This window comes from Varanus komodoensis, unplaced genomic scaffold (genome assembly GCF_004798865.1).
Source record: "Varanus komodoensis strain SLA01 unplaced genomic scaffold, ASM479886v1 scaffold1, whole genome shotgun sequence".
In the NCBI taxonomy this organism is placed as follows: Eukaryota; Metazoa; Chordata; class Lepidosauria; order Squamata; family Varanidae; genus Varanus; species Varanus komodoensis.
Genome location: NW_025335268.1, coordinates 103,027,426 through 103,045,297, shown reverse-complemented (window position 1 = coordinate 103,045,297; position 17,872 = coordinate 103,027,426). Strand labels below are relative to the sequence as shown.

Below are 17,872 nucleotides of genomic sequence, written 5' to 3'. Positions count from 1 at the left end.
TTCCTAAATGTCCCAATATGGATCCCTATGGGATTCCATTATGTACAGCTCTTCACCAGGAGAGTTTACTTGACTTTGTATACATGCCCTCTGCTTTCTGTTATTTGCTATTCTCCCCTGTTTTATTCTATGGCTAGTAAGTTTACTCAGAAGACTTTGATGAGGAATTTTGTCATAAAAGCTCTTAGAAAATCCAAGTACTGTAAACACATTCTTACTGAGAGTCTCCAGGAACACTGAAAAGTTAATAAGATAGGACATATTGTTGAAGCCATGCTCACTCTCTCAATAGCACTTGTCTGTGTACTTACTGATTTTATCTTTAATCATGCTTTCAAGTCAATTTACCCACAACAGACATAAAGCTTATAATTTTCCAGATTCCTTTTTAAAGTTGGTGCTACACTGGCCATTCTCCAGTTCTCTAGTGCACAGGTGAAGCTTGGGGACATGTTAAACATTCTACTAGTGAACTTCACAGGAATGGCTAATTGGCAGTTGCTGGGAGATCATAAAAGGTTTTGTCCAGGAGCTAGCTTTGCTGTTAATAGATTGAAGTTATCATAGTCATCAAATCCTGCTTCTGAAATCCTTTTCCCTTGAAAAGACTTCTTCACTTTTAGAGCTGGTTCTGTGGGGCTAAGGCTGCTGCATCTGTAACCAGACCCAACATGATATCTAACCTCAGTTTCCATTACTTGATAGAAAAATGTAGCTAAATCTGTAGATAGAGTGGAACACTAGAATTATGTCAACAGAATGAGGAGGGGGGCAATTTACCTTCTTTCTCCATGTTCACTCAATATCTATTCCACAGAACTGGGTAGTCCTTCAACACAGACTTTTGGATAGTACAGAAAAGTGCATGGGTGAAGACAAAAAAAAAAAAAAAAGGGGGGGTGTTAGCAGATGTCTGCTAACATAACACTGCTGGCCTTGGTAATCTAGGGAGAACCTCAGCTCATTGCCTATTTGACTAAAAAAAGGTTAACATTTTGAACAGATGAAATGTTTCATTGGGAAATGAAACCTGACTGTCATGGAATTCTGAGGGTAGAGTGTAAGAGCACATACCACAACCTAAGGTATGAATGCAACTGATGATGTCTAGAACAGTCTTTTAAAATCCATGTTCTGCTATACAGTGTGAACATTGCTAAATACATAAAATCTTTGGTTATGGTCAAGTTACATGTTTTAAGTATCTGCCCCAAACTAATAGGTGTATTATGAATGATATGACAGATGCTCTAGCTAGCCAATGTATTCAAAACAGAAGATGATATTTCAGAAAGTGCCATTTTATCTTTATTTTTCACATTCAACATTTCAGCCAGCAGAAATACAATCAGCATGTGCCTTAGCAGAATCTGGATATTCTGACTTAAAAAAATATATGTACATTTGATACTATTATATTTGAGTGCCCATTATAGAAAGATGAAATGCATGGCTTTGCTCAGAGGTATTATGTATTCTAGGTCTGTATGTCTGTACAAATTAAGCATATCACAATATATTACAGGCCCCTATCATAATATATTACAGGTACATCTGTTGAGCAGGGATCAGCTTAAGTTAGTGTTTAATCGTACTAGCTCCATCAGGTTAGTACAATTACATTATGGTCTCTTTACACATCACAATCTTTAAGAATTAGATAACTGCACGAGAAAGTATTTCATCCTCAAGAACAGCAATCCTATGTTCATCTATTCAAACCATCAAGGCCTTTCCATTTCCATTTAGGTTGGACAATGTTGTGAAGTCACAAAACTTCCCTAGTTCTTTCAAACAATACAAGTTGGCAAATTCCACCTGAATATGTGAGCCATTTTCGCATATACACAAGATGCACTGCAAACAGGTTCTACCTTGGCCAACCAAGTTTTTCTTAGAACAGGACACTTAAGTTGTCTTATTCAGGGTGTTCATTAGTCAACTATCCAGTGCCTGCAATATGCTTTCATGGTCCTTTGTAAACACATTTAGCTGAGGTAACCTTTGTTCTGTTTACATATTAGAAGCATAGAGGGCCTCAATTTGGCTCCTGAAGTATTTGGATACATCTGCTCTCTTTGCCTTTAGTGTTGGTGTCAAGAGTCCATTTTCAACTGTGAATAACTCTGGATGAAGGTAGATGTCTTTCACCTGGTTGTGAAGAAAATATTTTGTCTTAATGAAATTTGTCTGTCTGGTTTACTTGGATATGCAAGTTGTCAAGAGCAGTGTTCCTGCAAAAAGGCTTTCCTGCTTCCTTCTTACATTACAGGAGCTAGAGGCGTCACTTAAGTCGTTTTTTGTACAGCACAACACTGTGTTCATCTCAGCCATTTTGAAGAAAGACATTTATTTATTTATTTATTTATTTATTTATTTATTTATTTATTTATTTATTTATAGTTTTTGTATGCCGTCCCCTTGCTATATAGCCTCGGGACGGCTCACAGAAATAAATAAATATCATACAAATACATTTAAAAACCCAGAAACACCCTGGCTGCACAATTAAAACCCAATAAATATTAAACATTGTTAAAATGTTGTTTGAATAAAAAGGTCTTAAGTCTGGCATCGAAAAACAACAGCAGCGCCAGGTGGACCTCTCTGGGGAGCGCATTCCACAGATGGGGTGCCACCGCAGAGAAAGCCCTCCTCCGGGTACTTTGCTTCCTGATGTCTCTTAAGGAGGGCTCCCGGATTAGGAGACAAGTCCTGGGACCATTTGCCACAGTACAGAGAGAAGTATTTGTGGTTAACTCTCCATTCCAACAACTCCAGATAACAGTCTAGATTACCACTACTGATCTGTGAATAATCAAGCACAGTTCTGGACTTGACAAAGTCAGGGTCTGAGATGGAAATCTGAACCATGTGTTCTAGGATCACCAGAGTCCAACCACTGTAACTAATGAAGCATTTTGGGAGCCAAATCAAATCAAAATGAGGCATTCAAGACTCCTTCTAACACGAGTGGAGTTTCAGATATCTATGTCCAATCTGTTGCATTTTGCAGTAATGCTCATTCTATTTGAAGCCATTTAACAGTAGTAGCCTCGAGCAAATTCCAGGATGAATAGCTACTTACTTGTTCAAAAGACTTAAGGCCACCTTCTTTCCCCAGCTTCACCATGTCCATCAAGATAGCCTTTTTCACTGCCTGGAAGCAAAATGTAATTTTATCAGTAGCATTTTATCCTTTTTGATGCTTAGGAAGTATAATGCTCCCTGAAGCAGAAAGCACTGCAGAATTGAGAATCTGTATTGGAGATTTAGAGCTGTAAAGGATGCTGAGGAATCAGGATCCTGTGCAATAAAGTCAATGACTAGGCCGGTTAATAACCTGTCTAATACAGCACAGCAACAAGTGGAACTACGCCAAGCTAAGATTCACATTAGGGAATGTGTCACCACTGCATCTCAGTATTATAACAGAGCCTCTTTGGCCACTGCTTTTTCCCCCATTTCCATTTTGTATCTTAACCTAAGCAGTTAATTCATATATGCTCTGCTATAAAAATCCTATTACTCCAGGAGTGAGGCGTGAATAGCCCTCCAGTGATGAGGAACAATGGGAATTCTAATCCAAAGCAACTAAGGGACAGAAGTTGCTCATCCTGTTCTAGGAGTCACTCCAAGGAATTTTATTAAATGCATCTTTAAAACAGCTGTGACCTTTCAAGGATTATGTAGACTAATACCACACCTCTCCACTACCACCAAGTTCATTAATTGCCAGAGCAAGACATTGCTTAATATTGCATTTTCCCCAGTGCCTAATATTCAGTTGAGTCACTCTGAAACCTTACAAAAGGTCAAATTTATTAACATTCCTTTCCACTTAAGGTAATTTACCGCATGTAAAATACATGTCAAGAAATAGAAAGAATGCAGCTAAGATACCTGCCTAAACTTTAACAATGCCGCAAGCACTCCTGATAGCTACTCCTTCCTTTCACTTCACCCACTATGCCAACCTAGGCTATGCCAACTCAAATCTCAGTTGAGAATTACTGAATAATTGCTTATCAATTTTTCTCCCAGCTTGTTTAAAGTATTCCTGCCTCGATCTAGTTTGGCAAGCTGAACTGAACGCATGCTCATACACATAAATAATTCTAGTCTAATATCAAGTAACTACTTGAAGCATTAAAACAAACTCTCCAGCTCCCAAGTACCTTGTTTCCAGTGGAAGTCATTGGCAATTGGGCTTCCAAGTCAAACAATCAAGATTTTTTTTTTAATACACCGATTTTTTTTATATATTATACAATAATTCCAGCCTTCATATTATTGAATTTCAAGGTCTAACTTAATCCAGTACCACAGATTTCTATCACAGTTTAATGGACCGGACTTTTAAGAAGGGTGGCACTTACTGCATTTGAACAGAGTTCTTCATATGAACCTTTAATTCCCAACTTTGCAGAAAACTCTGGAAGGGTTTCAGCATCAGGAACCACCACTCCCACAAGGAAAGACTGGTGAGGCAAACAGAAGAACATTCAGACTTCAGGAAGCTTAAGGGAAGTGGGGAAAACATTCTTCCCTATTTCCAAAGATTCTCATTTAAAGCACGCCAAATCTTTGGTCCCAACAATATGGCGTTGGCTCATGGTGGGCAAAGTATACCTTCATAAGCATACTGTTCCTTAGGCCCTCACTTTATTTATTTATTTATTTATTTATTTATTTATTTATTTATTTATTTATTAAAACATTTCTATGCCGCCCCTTGCCAAGGCCTCGGGGCGGCTTACAACATGAATCCTTGGGGTTACCCTGCCACATAAGCATGCCCCAAGTTGACCATTCAGCTGGCTCATCTAGCCACAGAGCAGATGTCAGCGCTGTGATTAGAAGAACTCTAAAAAGGAACAAAGGTACCTGTAGGCTATCCCCATGCACAAAGATCTGTGCTACAGGAAGACTCCTGATGTAGATGTTTTCAATCTTCTCAGGTGCAATATATTCTCCTTGAGCTAGCTTGAAAATGTTCTTTTTTCTGTCAATGATCTTCAATGTTCCATTCTGCCAAAAAAACAAATTAAGTTTTATGAAAACTTTCACTGGCCTCTCTCTAATCTGTGGGCTGCAGTTTTTATTGGTGCAATCTGTTTTTATAGAATAAAATACTATAAAGCAGTATATTTGTTGTGAATTTGAATTCTTCCATTGTTTTATCTTGTCTTGCTGCCTTGAGAGGTTCTACCCGAAAAGGCAACCTAAAGTAATTTTTTTTAAGAGGATAGTTTTCCATTCTTTTGCTGTGTTTTTCTGAATTCAAGGTCAGGATGAATCTATTTCCAAAAGCACATGGCCTTGTACTGTGGCACTAAGTAGGAGCCAGTTATAAGGATGGCATAGTACTGTCAATGTTCAGCAAATCTAGCACTGTAAACTGTGGTGCTGTTTGTGAATTTCAATATCCCATTATTCACTTACTGGTTTTTAAGCCATTCAGAACAAAGCCGTTTTTCTCCAGTATTGGGAGAGTGCCAAACAAAACAGGCTGCTCCCTTAGGAATGCAATAGAAATTGATGTTTCGGGCAAACAGTTCATGCATCAGTCCAGCATGTGCTATGGAAGGCCCTTCTAACATTTCAGGTCATTAACAGATATTATCATCTTCAAGATGGGCTCTATGATTACAATATGCCAGCTTTGCTTTCCATAATAAGGATCTGGAGAACATGTGGCTGTGTCCTCATCACTGTAACAGTAAGCTGTGCTCACAATAGTAGTATATTAAGGCCTTAGAGTAAGGTAGCCAGCTTTGCTCAAAAGGTCTTTTCACCAAAGTCCCTTTGTTCAATGTGCTTTTCTATGTACATTTGAAAGTAAGCACTGTGATTTCTTAGCAATTCCATGTAAGTAATCTACTAAGTAGATGTGCAGTGTGTAGGCTTGGCGTAAGTGTGACCTGCTGGTTCTCCCAGACTTGGAACACTCTATGAAAACACAGGTGGCTTAGTAACTGGAGGTGTCACCATTTATTTTTCTAGCAAGATAAAGTGGACTTGGATATAGTCTTCCATACTGATGCAGATTAGATACTGTAATGCACTCTGCAGACAACTTCTTTAAAGAAAGCGTAGACATTTTAGCTGATGCAGAACGTAGTGCTGGTTGCTTGACGGTGCCATGTGGTCACAGCACATAACACTGATTCCCTGCCAGCTGTCCTGGTTGCCAGCTGGGATCCTAAGTTAAACTGCTCCTGATTACCTATCAAGCAAGCCTTAAATGCCTTAACACCAGTTATTTGAAGGGCTGCCCCCTTCCTCTTCTTTGCAAGGGAATGACTTCTACAAATCCGGAGTCTTTCAGCACTTTCAGACAACTCATTTATGTGACATTTCATTCAGCCAGCTACAGATCAACATTCAGTGACCACAACTTACCGGCATCCATTTTCCAATATCTCCAGTATGAAGCCACCCATCCTTATCAAGAGCCTCTGCAGTTTTTTCAGGATCCTTCAGGTAACCCTTGAATACATTTGGCCCTTTAACACAAATCTATAGAAGGCACACAGAATTGGTGTTAGTCCCCTTCTACTTCCAGGTATCAGATCAAAGAATGCTTCATCAAAAATAGGATATTTACCTCTCCTTCATTATTTGATGCAAAGTAGTTCATTTCAGCGACATCTTCAAGTTTTACAATGTTGCAGGCTAGAGGTGGTCCAACATGACCTGCAGAAGAACACCCACTCAAATTTAGTTTTTTCTTACAGCAGTTCTTGTTACCCTGCCTAGACAGTTCAACAGAATTGATTCTGCAAGGTAGGAAACATATTTATTAGATTTATATCATACCTTTTTTCTTGCAACAAAGTGGCTTCCATAATTCTCCTCTTACTTTCAGTCTTATCTGCACAACAACCCTGTGAGGTAGGTTGAGCTGAGAGACTGTGACTGGCTCCATGGCCAAACAGTGACTTGCCTAAGTCCCAGTCCTGTGCTCTTAACCACTACACTATACTGGCTCTCCATTTAAGCACAAGAGTGACAAATTTCAAGTCAACCCATTACTTCCTGCACCTTGAAACACCCTTTAATCTGCCTTCATATTTAAAGGGTTCTTCTCATCACCTATAATCTACAGCAACCTCCCCCAACCAGGTAGCTTCCAGATATACTGCAGTACAATTCCCATCATCCTCAGCTCATCCTCAACTCCTCATTTTTGCTAGCTGGAGTAGATGAGCTTTTACCAAAACATCTGGAGGCCAACATAGATGTATATGCAACATCATGGTGCAAGTTCTAACACTCACTCCCTCAACAGAAAAGCAGTCTGTGTAAGCAGATCTAGAAACCAAGTTTTTTTTTTTTAAAAAAGGAAGAATTAGTTACAATTTCAAGATAGGAAAAAGTGGAGCTTGCTGCTATTGTAGAATTCACAATATTTAGATGACAAGAACAGAAATATAGAAGTTAAAAGAATTAGGGTGCTCCATAAGAAGCTGTTTCCACCCACACTCAAAAGATAGTGCAACTGAAATTTCTTTCCCCATATGATATGCCTCACCCAAGACAGACACCCACATTGTAGACTTCATCTATAGTTGCAATAAACCATACCTGTTTCCCAGTCTCCTGGTAATGAAAAGGTACAGCCAGCTGTGCATTCTGTCTGACCATATGCTTCAAAGATCTGATTGGAAAAACAAATGTCATATTTGCTGTATCCCATGAGATCCAATGGCAGTTTTGTTACCAGATTCTGATTTGGTGCATGCCATGACAACATGCATTTTACACAAGCTTCTTCCACTATGGGAGTAGCAAAATACACCAAAGCAATCCATCTGGACCTAACACAGCTGTCAAAAGTGGAGACTAAAGTACAAAAGAGGATAACTCATGAAAAACCTTAATATATATTATCAGTGAACTTGAATTCTGAAGAAAGCATTTTTTACACTTCTGTTCGCTTAGCCCAGAACTCCACCAAAGGCTGAGAAATTATATTAATTCATCTCTAGGAATGGACAAATCCATTAATGGAACAGACAACTCTGTTAATTTCAGTTCCCTGTTTTTACCTATTAAATTCAGTTTGTTCTGGACCAAGAGATGTGTTTTCAGTATGCATGAAAATTTGTACTAATTTTTATACACATTTGTCCTAATAGAAATTTTATATACATTTTTCCTTAATAAATGCATTCAATGCAAGCAAAATTCCTAATATGTGTTCTTAATGTTATTTCTAATATAGCATTTTAGTATGCAACCTTGAATTGCATTATCAACTTCTGAATCTTTGGAACATTCATAGAAGTATTAATTTCAAAGAATAATCAAGCTTTGGTTCACACACTGAAAGTCCAGCATTAGATACCTTAACATTAAAATGCAAACTGAATTTTTACCAACCTCTCCATGGGTAGGAAAACTAAAAAACAACACTGGATGAAATTCAGTTGCTTCAGCTCGAGAATGCTGACAGGGAGCTTTATGGCTAATGGGGTGGCATAAGAATCAAATAAATAAATGGTGCTTGGACTGGTTCACATATGAACCTCTGTTCTAGATCCTTGCCCCTCTTGATTAACAAAAATCAGCAGAGAGGGAACAGCAGGCTGGGCTAGGGATTTGATTAAGGCCTTCTTGAAAGTGGGTGTGATCCCACAACCTGAAAGAGGCAGTGGTGAGACCACTCCTTAAGAAGTCCTCTCTGGATCCAGAGGATCATACACAATAATCATTTACATTTTCCTTAATATATAAAATGAAAGAAAAAAGAGAGAAGGAAGAATTCATTAAAAAAGGTAAAGGTAAAGGTTTCCCCTTGACGTTAAGTCCAGTCATGCCTGACTCTAGGGGGCGGTGCTCATCTCCGTTTCCTAGCCCAAGGAGCCAGCATTTGTCCGCAGACAGTCTCCATGGTCATGTGGCCGGCATGACTAAGCACCGAAGTGCACGGAACGCTGTTACCTGCCCACCAAAGTGGTACCTTTTTATCTACTTGCATTTGCATGCTTTCAAACTGCAAGGTTGGCAGGAGCTGAGACAGAGCAACAGGAACTCACCCCGTTGTACAGATTCAAACCGGCAACCTTTTGATCAACCAGCCCAGCAGCACAGAGGTTTAAACCACTGCACCACCTGCAGTCCCAAGGATTCATTACTTCCCTTTTAAATATTAATGCTAACATAAGCATTTCATGTCTCAAAATAAGCATTCAATATAAACATAAAAGACATGGGGTTAATGCTTATTAGTAATAAGTCTATCAAATGATAGGTGGTGGATGTTGATCCTGTAAGGGCTTTTGCTCCATATCTCTTAATCACAACATTAAAGGAATGTATTTTAGAAGCACATGGACATCTGATATTATCAAAGATGTTTAAAGAACAAAACTGCAACTCTTCATCTTGAAAGAATATGGAAATACATCATATCAAATTAAATATTTCATTCAGCCAGTACCATCAGTGCTCACAGAGAAGGCAGGACTGATCAAGCCTAGAACCTGCTACATGGAAGTTCAGTGTGCGACTCAAGAACCCATCTCATAGCAATACTGATTTTACTGATATGTACCAAATTAATTATTGGCATTACTAGACCATGACTAGTAGGATTACTGCCTCAAAGTGCATAGCTGTTCATTAACCACACCCTAGCCTGCTTTTAGATTGCAAAGGGCCATGTTGTGTGTATGTACACATCAATACTAAAAGCGTTCAGGAGAAAGAAGAGGGAAGGAGGAGGAGGAGAGTCAATGACCATAAGAGGGTAGTGATTTTGTGGACACAAGACCCCATCAAAATACAGCCTATCACCAAGTACATATTGCACTAGCTACCTCAGAGCATTTCACAGGAGAAGGAAAGACATATCTTGTCAACCTCACTGATTCACAGAAGGGAAAAACAAAGCAGTTTGTGCTCTTGCACTGGGCCACAATGTTCAACAATATCTCAAGCCCTTTATCATGATGTTAAGAACAAAACAAAACCAAATACCACCACCTTCAGAATATTTGTCAGACCTTTGAGTAAGGGGCATAGAAATGCTGTACATCATGACAGTAGCTGAGTTTGTCTTGCAACCATCCAGAAGAACTAGAACTTCCTTTCCCTCTCAATCAGTTCCGGTCACCCACGTGATATTTTTTACTGTCTTTTGCAAAACCAGCAACAATGCCACTGGTTATAAACCCAACTCCCTTCCTTTTAGACATGGAGACAGGAGACCTTTGCACTTACCTGACATCCTAAGGCTGCTCTGAGAAATGTTAGGACAGATGAAGATATTGGGGCAGCTCCAGTTACTACTATTCGCACCTTCCCACCCATTATTTCCTGTAAAGTATTGAAGAAAACATCAGTTTTGTTATTGTTATTACTACATTTATATCCCATCATTTTCCTCTCATGAGTAACCCCTCACCCTTTAGTTTTACTCGCACTGGTTTACAGAGTGTTTCTTCTGTTACTAGTTGACCTTGAGGAAACCTCAATAAAGAATACCTACCTGAGCCTTCCTGAACACCAGCTTATCCCAAATGCTTGTGTTCCGTAAAATGCCTTCCTTCACTTCAGCATGCTTCCTGGCCACGGCAAAGTTTAGCAGTAACTTCTTGAAGGTTGTCTGGGCATTGCTTTGTATCTACAGGAGATTAAGCCATTATCTTACCAAAGCTGATGTGAAAATCCAGTGGGCTATACACAAGAGTCTGTTCTGCACTTAGGTCACCCATTCGTACAGCTGTCTCTGCTTCCCCACCACACCCCTGGCATTATGCATCCAACCCAGGACAGTGTACAGGTATAATTTTCAACTGTAAATAAACTGGCTATAGCAGAAAGCTACATTACATTTTCTACTGAACTTGCAATTGAGAGGAACAGTATTCTAATGTAGAATTACAGGTGCTTTACAGAAAATACTGCATATGAATATAGCACATTCAATCATAGTTGCGACAAACAGAAAACAAGTGAAAACTGCTTTGTATCAAGACAGAGTCTTACTTTGTCATATACCCTGTTGAGCAGTCTTGGCACCACTGGAAAAACTGTTGGCTTCAAAGTTTTCATATCATCCGTTATAAGTTTAATATCTCCTTGGAAAAACCCTACTTTTGCTCCATTGCTGTACATTACAGTCTGGAAGGCAACCAAGAAACAGTTTCAGCATACTGAAGTATATTGAGGAACAGGGCCTTGCAAACACATGTTAAACTCCTTAGAAGCCCATTAAGACGGCCCAGATGATAGCCCGTTAGTTATTGCCAAGTGATGTCAATTATGGGCATTAGATGTGTCAGGACTACTAAGAACATGAAGACAGATTGCTGGTAGTCAAACTTCAATGTATAACATAGTTGTCCCACTCCAAAAAATATGTCTCTTGCAGTAACAACCCAGACTAGGTAGCAGCATGAAAATAGTGAAAGGATGCATTTTACTGCATCTAATCCTTTATTCTAGAGAGTGTCAGACCACTCTAGAGTGTTTCTAGAAGGAAACAGAAGTCAGATAAGGCAAGAACCTAACAGAGATTCATTCCCATATCAAAGTCTTGCTTGCAATGCATTTTGAAACAATATTCCCAGTGTGCTACATTTGGTCACATTAAGTAGGAAGCAATGCAATCCTTTTGCCAAATCCTTTGGTTTCCTTGCAGAGCCAGCATATGGCTGCAAAGCATAGCCAGGTACTCTCCTGCAGGGTGATGGCGTGCAAGCATTTTAATCTGTTGAGGTGACCCAAGAGGCATCCAATATATAGGAGCAAACTTAGTAAGGCATTTACCTGTACTACTCTCTCAAACATGTGAGCAAGAGGAAGATATGATATGGATACATCTGATGGCAGACAAGGTGTAGTCATCTGTAAGAAATATACAGGTGGTTTCACAATGGTGTCACTTTGTTACACATAAGAAAAGCCATGCCGGATCATACCCAAGGTCTATCTAGTCCAGCACTCTGTATACACTGTGGCAACCCAGCTGTCCACAGCATCCCTCAAGCAGGATGGCTGCAAGACCTTCTCCTGCGCAACCTTCTCGGCAACTGGTGTATGCAGGCATGTTACCTCTAGTAAAGGAGGTCACAGGCAGCCATGGCACTTCTAAGTGTAAGTACGGAAAAGCATACACTTTGATCAGGGGGAAACACAGTCAATGATCCACTTGGCACTGGCCCAAAGCTACTTACTTCTATACTCTTCATGAACGCAGCAGCATTAGCAACAACACCCTCATGTGTTAGCAAGGCTCCTTTAGGGTTACCTGTAAACATACAGCCAAATGAATGTCCTCTCAGAAACTAGGCATCTAAGGGCTAAACAACAGACAAAGTTATTTGTGCTTTCTAATGCATGCTCCAGCTGCCAGCTTATATTTGAAGAAAGAGCAACCTGAAGCCCTGCTCCAGAATGAGTTTCCTAATCTGTACTGAGACCCCCATGACAAGAACTTCATATCCCTTGCCCACCACGCCAGCTTCAATTAACCCTAAAAAAGCACCTTTTGTGAGAAACTGCAGAGGGCTTTTTGTGGGAAACTGATACGGGACCTATGAAGAAATGCCATGTACAAATTTTTGGTGAATATGTAAGGCCTGCTTATTAGGCATATAATCATTTGTGGCCAGAGAAGATCAGGAGTAAGTGGTTACATTGTGCCAGAATTAGATTACAGAGGCAGACATTAAACCAAATTAAATGGTCCAAACAGCCTCAAATGAAGCAGGAGCAACTTTGCGTATTGGAGGAAGAATGTACTAATGAGCTAGACCTGATTGTGAATGTATCTGGTTGGAGTGGAAGTTTAGGAAATTTAGCCTGAATTAGAAGTTATCAAGAGGCTTTGAGAAACTGTGTCCCACATTCTTTGAAAACCCACAAGGTAAGTATTAGTATTCCCTAATGTACAAAATCTCTCTTTGACAAGTTCTTATTTAATCATTCATCTTGTCTCTAGATTCCAGGAGATGAGGTTTAAATTATACTCATAAAAGTGGAGGCCATGCAAAATGTCATTTTATGGAACTCTAAGTTATAGTGAAAGGGAATCCCTGATGCCATAAAATAAGCATTGCTGTGAACAAGAAATCCTATAGGTGGTGACACTGCTGGCAAAGAGAAAAAATCCCCCAGAGCACTCTAAACCCATATTGGGGTAACATTCTGGATTGAGACCCTGTGGCGGCTTTTCCTTCAAAAAAAGAAGTGGCCAATTTTTATATAATTTTATCTATAACTTTGTAGCAAGCTACCTACCTGTTGTACCACTGGTGAAACAGACCATGCTAAGATCTTCTGGTTTAGGAGGCTGAAATGAGAGAGCACTTTGAATCCAAATGTGTCCAAGTGAACAATTCAGCACTTGGTGGTAAATAGATATAGTTTGTTGAGTAAACTGAAGAATGAGTACTTACAACTGGTCTACTTAAGTTGTTTTTTCCTAGCACCTGTTACAGAAAAGAAAACAAGATTAAGTAGCGAAGCTAGAGATGGACAAAAGTTGAGATGGTTTCTGAAATATGTTCAACAAGTAAATGTTCTGAAGTGAATGAAACAAAAAGTGTGACATGACATTCTGAATACAAGTTAAAGCTAGTTTACTGTTAATACCATAGTTGTACTAACTATTAACATATCTGTTTACCTGCCTGCTCTTTATTTGGCACAACAGAGGCCCAAATGAAAGGGTTGCCATGAGTTTGAGAGAGAATGTTGGAAAAAGGCCTAGAAACTATGTTTATATGAGACTGTGTTTGTATGACTAGTGCCTGAATTTGCTTTTTCATTTTTCCTTCCCACTACCCTTTCCTTTTGTGTCATGTCTTTTAAATTAAGTCCACCCAATGAAGTCATTCAATGTCTTTTTGAATGGCATGTAGACTGGGATACTTATACTGTTTAGCATGAGCAGCTCTTTATTTCAAGTGAAATTGAGCAAATTGAGTTCCACACCGAGCAAGTTTCTTCTTGTAGGTGCACATGCTTTCAAAAGCAGATTCATGAAGCAAGGGGATCTCATACCTCCACGTTTTGTAATGAAATGATTTCAACTCCTTTGCTATCTCCTCTCTCCTTCAATTTGTCATCGAAAGGATCCATCAGAACAATCGTCTTCAATCCTGGTGTCTTCCCTTGTTCACAGTTCTCAAGGATCAGCTGTGCCTTGTCGGGTTTGTCACAGATCACTGTAGAGATGTCAGCTGGAGGAACACAAGTGAAAAGCTCCATCTTGTTCCTATCCATAGTAAACACATGTAGCACCAGTCTTGATTTCCTCCAAATGGACAAAACATTTAGCTGGCATTTTAATATGCAGCACTACTACTAGTGCTATTATTGCCATCTCCTAAACTCCCACAACAGATTTGTATGGAGGAACAGTGTAAAAGCTAACTTTGTAAATACCCCTGAAATGTACACATTATTTCACATGGCTTCCATTTAAGAAGCTAGAAAGTTGAGTGAATTGCATGGATGCATCTTTCATGAGCCAGAAGTAATATGCATGCCAATTGCAGTCAGATACAGCCAACAGATATTGTCCTTCAGATTATTATCAAGAGCAAAGGGTTTATACTTGGCCTTGAAATCAGGGATGGAAAATGTGTGACCTTTCCAATATTCTTGGACTGCATAATTCCTAACAATTGGTTATGTTGACCAGTATTGATATCTGGCAAGATGGCTGTGCAATCCTCTAAGCACACAATAGCTGAACACACCGCATTCAAATGTCCACTGAACTGTAATGCTGCATTGAGAGGAGTGACAAAAACTGCAGAAGGGCAAGGGCTTTTAACCTCTTTATACAGCCACCATGAACTGATATAGTTTTGTCTTTCAGCAAGTTTAACCTCAAGGTTCCCAGCACCTCTTTCCCTGAAGGAGAAGAGCTGTTGAGGGGAAATAGCAAACAAGGATAGTTAGACATTGTCCTCTGTTACGTCTAATTTTTAGTCCCTTCTTCCCCAAGCAACTTTAATTAAGCAAGGACCAGCAGGCTAACATTGCATGGGGTTCTGTAATTTGGGTTTCACCTACTATAACTGCAAGTTGTGCCATGCCATTAAGTGTGAATCCAACTTGTCCAGACTAGTATAGGAAGCCCATTATTATTATATTATCCCAAGAGAGAAATCTATTTGTAGAATTAATCTCAGTAAGCATTACTGTTAGGATTCAACCTCATGGTTTCTGTTCTCATAAAGATCAATAGGAAAAGCTTCAGTCCTAGTTTAAGTTAAACTTAGGACTTTTTGAATTCCAAGAGCTGACAACCTTGTTGTCATTATCAATCTTTAGCTGCCATAGTCCCTTTACTCAGTCCTATCTAGAGTAACATTGTTCCACACAAATAAATCCCAAATTCAAGAGAAGGGGGAAAACAGGAGAAATAATCTCCCATTCAGGACTACAAAATGTTTTTCACTCTCAGCTGGTGCTTTTGCAGAATACTTTTCCAAACCCTACACAGATTTAGAAGGGGTAAATTTTTCCAAGCTAAATTTCTTTGACTCTTTTAAGAAGAACTTAGATCATTTCCAGGTTAGTAGTAGAATTTTGGAAGGCCTGTCCATCTCAAACATCAAACTGAGGTCTAAGTGCTGGGTCTCTAAAGTACTCACTTGTCAAAACATGGATTTTTTCCTACCATAACTGAAAAATAGAACAAGGTCTCTCACAGAAAATCTTTACCTTTATTAATAATATACACAATAGCTTCTGGACCCAGAGTGTCATAAAGGGGAACGGCAACCATGGAATAAGTATAACAGGCAAGCTCAGAGATGATCCACTGCAAGAGGCAAAACATAGAAAAACATGGTCTACTATATACAAGGTGGGCAACCTTTTTTCTGTCAAGGACAGCATTCTTCCATGGGTTGTCCGTCAGAGACCACATGTCAATATTACAAAGCCAGTAAGTGGGTTATCTCCCCTTTTATCTCTTTCCCTTCCTTCCCACCAGTGAATTGCCAGAGAAAGGAAAGACCACAATTGCATGTAGGGGGCTTTCAAAATTAATCCAAAGATAACAGGTTGTGCATTCTATGTAATGGTACAAAAATGCTATGTTTAACATCAGGCATTTGTTAGAAATCCTACTATCAGGACTGCAGATATTTGTTGTTTACAGAAGACCTGACTGTGTAAATTCCAAGGCCCTCAATTACATGCATCTGGCCTGAACTACACACAGAAGCATCTACTGAAATGAGCAGGACAGGACCACTGGATGTTACCTACTAAACAAAAGTAACTGCAGCAATTGTGTAAGCAGTCATACAAGAAATTCCATTAGCAAATCTTTAGTACAGGACATTAATTCTAGCTAGTTCAGTGGCATGCCAATGCTGCTCAGATTATTCCCCCCAGGACTGACTAGACAGGTACCAACAGGAACATGACACTGGCAGACAAGGGACAGAATTATGTAAGCCACTTTGAACTTGTTGCAAGAAAAGCAGGAAATAAATCTAATAGATAATTAACTTTTATTCAGCTGTACCCAAATATTACAATGTTTTCTTGCATGTTCTTATTGTAACTCTGACCCTGGACTAGTTTCCATAAGTTACCTCTGGTCTATTCTGAGCAAAGATGCCAATGAACTGATCTGGTGAAGGTTTACTTCCTCTGTGTATGAGGCCCGAGCCCAAGTATTCAGCTCTGTCCAGCACCTAGAAAGATAAAAAATAGTTAGTTTCTATCTGCAAGGGGTTTCACTATCTGTTCAAACTATTGTTTTATAACCAACCTGTTGGTAAGACAGCCACTGATAGGATTGCTTTGGTTTTCTGTATCCTAAACAAGGTCCATTTTCTGCAAAAATAATTGATATTATGAGTTTTCCAGATGGGTAAATTGAGGTCCAGTTGAAGGTTGCTGCATGAGTCTGAATTAGAGATACATGGTAAGTAAGACACAGCATTTAGCTATTTAAGTAGCAGGACTTTGGATAGCTAAAGGACTTTTCTAGATTAAAAACGTTTTCATAACTTTGTGTAAAGTTGCATCTCCATTTAAGGAACTGCATTCAGCTTGTTTTAATGCTGGTTATGGTCTATTGCTAGGTAAACCCAAACAATAACATAGGAATTCACATGAAACTAGAAATATTGTCAAACCAGAATAAAAATTAACCATCTAAAGTATTGATAGGTAGCCACAGGCCAAGATCTATTCATGGGATTCCTCCTTCATGGATCACTGCCTTGTTGTGGTGAAGGGCCTTGCGTAGCTCAGTGAAGCTATGAGCTATGCCTTGCAGACCCCCAACAACAACTTCTCTAAATTAACTATTTGATATGTATGGGTTTGGGAAAATATGTATTTCCTATCCGTATCGCAAGTTGTAAAGGTACAAGATGTTGCACCTTTGTTTCTGCCCCTTGCCCAAACTTCCAAATATGAAAAATTAGCAGCTGGGAACATACATGTCCACTTTAGATTAGGAAAATAGTAGTTTTCCTTAGATAGTTTAAATGCCTAATGTATCAATGTTAAAGTGTTTTGTTTCAGTCAGGAGACCAAAGCATTGATCTGTCACATTATATGGTTTGGGCCAAACATCAGCTCCAACCTCTTGCCTCTCCATATTTCCATTGCAGACCATTGTTTCCACATCATAATGGAGCCTATATTAAGCCAGAAGAGCATTTATGTTAGAGCTTTGGAACAGTACACTAAGTTGCAAACATTTGTTGGGAGAACATCTGTTTCCTTCCTCTTCTCTCTCCTACAGACAAAACCTTGAAGCATTGTCATTTATTGAGCTCTACAGGTTTGCAACCCACATAAGTCAAAGTAATAAAACCTTTGATATATGGGAATAGCATTTCCCCAAATAAAAAGATGAATCCAAACTAGAACA

General features: G+C 39.2%; 1 protein-coding gene across 4 annotated transcripts in view; it reads right to left on the bottom strand.

Annotated features, from left to right (window-relative positions):
• Window positions 1-1,285: 1,285 nt before the first annotated feature.
• Window positions 1,286-17,872, bottom strand: part of ACSL5 (acyl-CoA synthetase long chain family member 5) — a 31,053-nt gene continuing 14,466 nt past the window's right edge. For all 4 annotated transcript variants that reach the window (XM_044438712.1, XM_044438723.1, XM_044438703.1 and 1 more), the window contains exons 4-21: window positions 16,757-16,821; window positions 16,578-16,679; window positions 15,694-15,793; window positions 14,020-14,198; window positions 13,413-13,445; window positions 13,255-13,306; window positions 12,189-12,262; window positions 11,782-11,859; window positions 10,999-11,133; window positions 10,499-10,633; window positions 10,231-10,326; window positions 7,591-7,663; window positions 6,611-6,699; window positions 6,406-6,522; window positions 4,888-5,031; window positions 4,380-4,481; window positions 3,089-3,160; window positions 1,286-2,151 (exon numbers count right to left, since the gene is read on the bottom strand). In XM_044438712.1, the coding sequence (XP_044294647.1) occupies window positions 2,014-2,151; window positions 3,089-3,160; window positions 4,380-4,481; window positions 4,888-5,031; window positions 6,406-6,522; window positions 6,611-6,699; window positions 7,591-7,663; window positions 10,231-10,326; window positions 10,499-10,633; window positions 10,999-11,133; window positions 11,782-11,859; window positions 12,189-12,262; window positions 13,255-13,306; window positions 13,413-13,445; window positions 14,020-14,198; window positions 15,694-15,793; window positions 16,578-16,679; window positions 16,757-16,821 (1,784 nt within the window). In that variant the 3' untranslated portion in view covers window positions 1,286-2,013. The remainder of the gene's footprint in view (window positions 2,152-3,088; window positions 3,161-4,379; window positions 4,482-4,887; window positions 5,032-6,405; window positions 6,523-6,610; window positions 6,700-7,590; window positions 7,664-10,230; window positions 10,327-10,498; window positions 10,634-10,998; window positions 11,134-11,781; window positions 11,860-12,188; window positions 12,263-13,254; window positions 13,307-13,412; window positions 13,446-14,019; window positions 14,199-15,693; window positions 15,794-16,577; window positions 16,680-16,756; window positions 16,822-17,872) is intronic.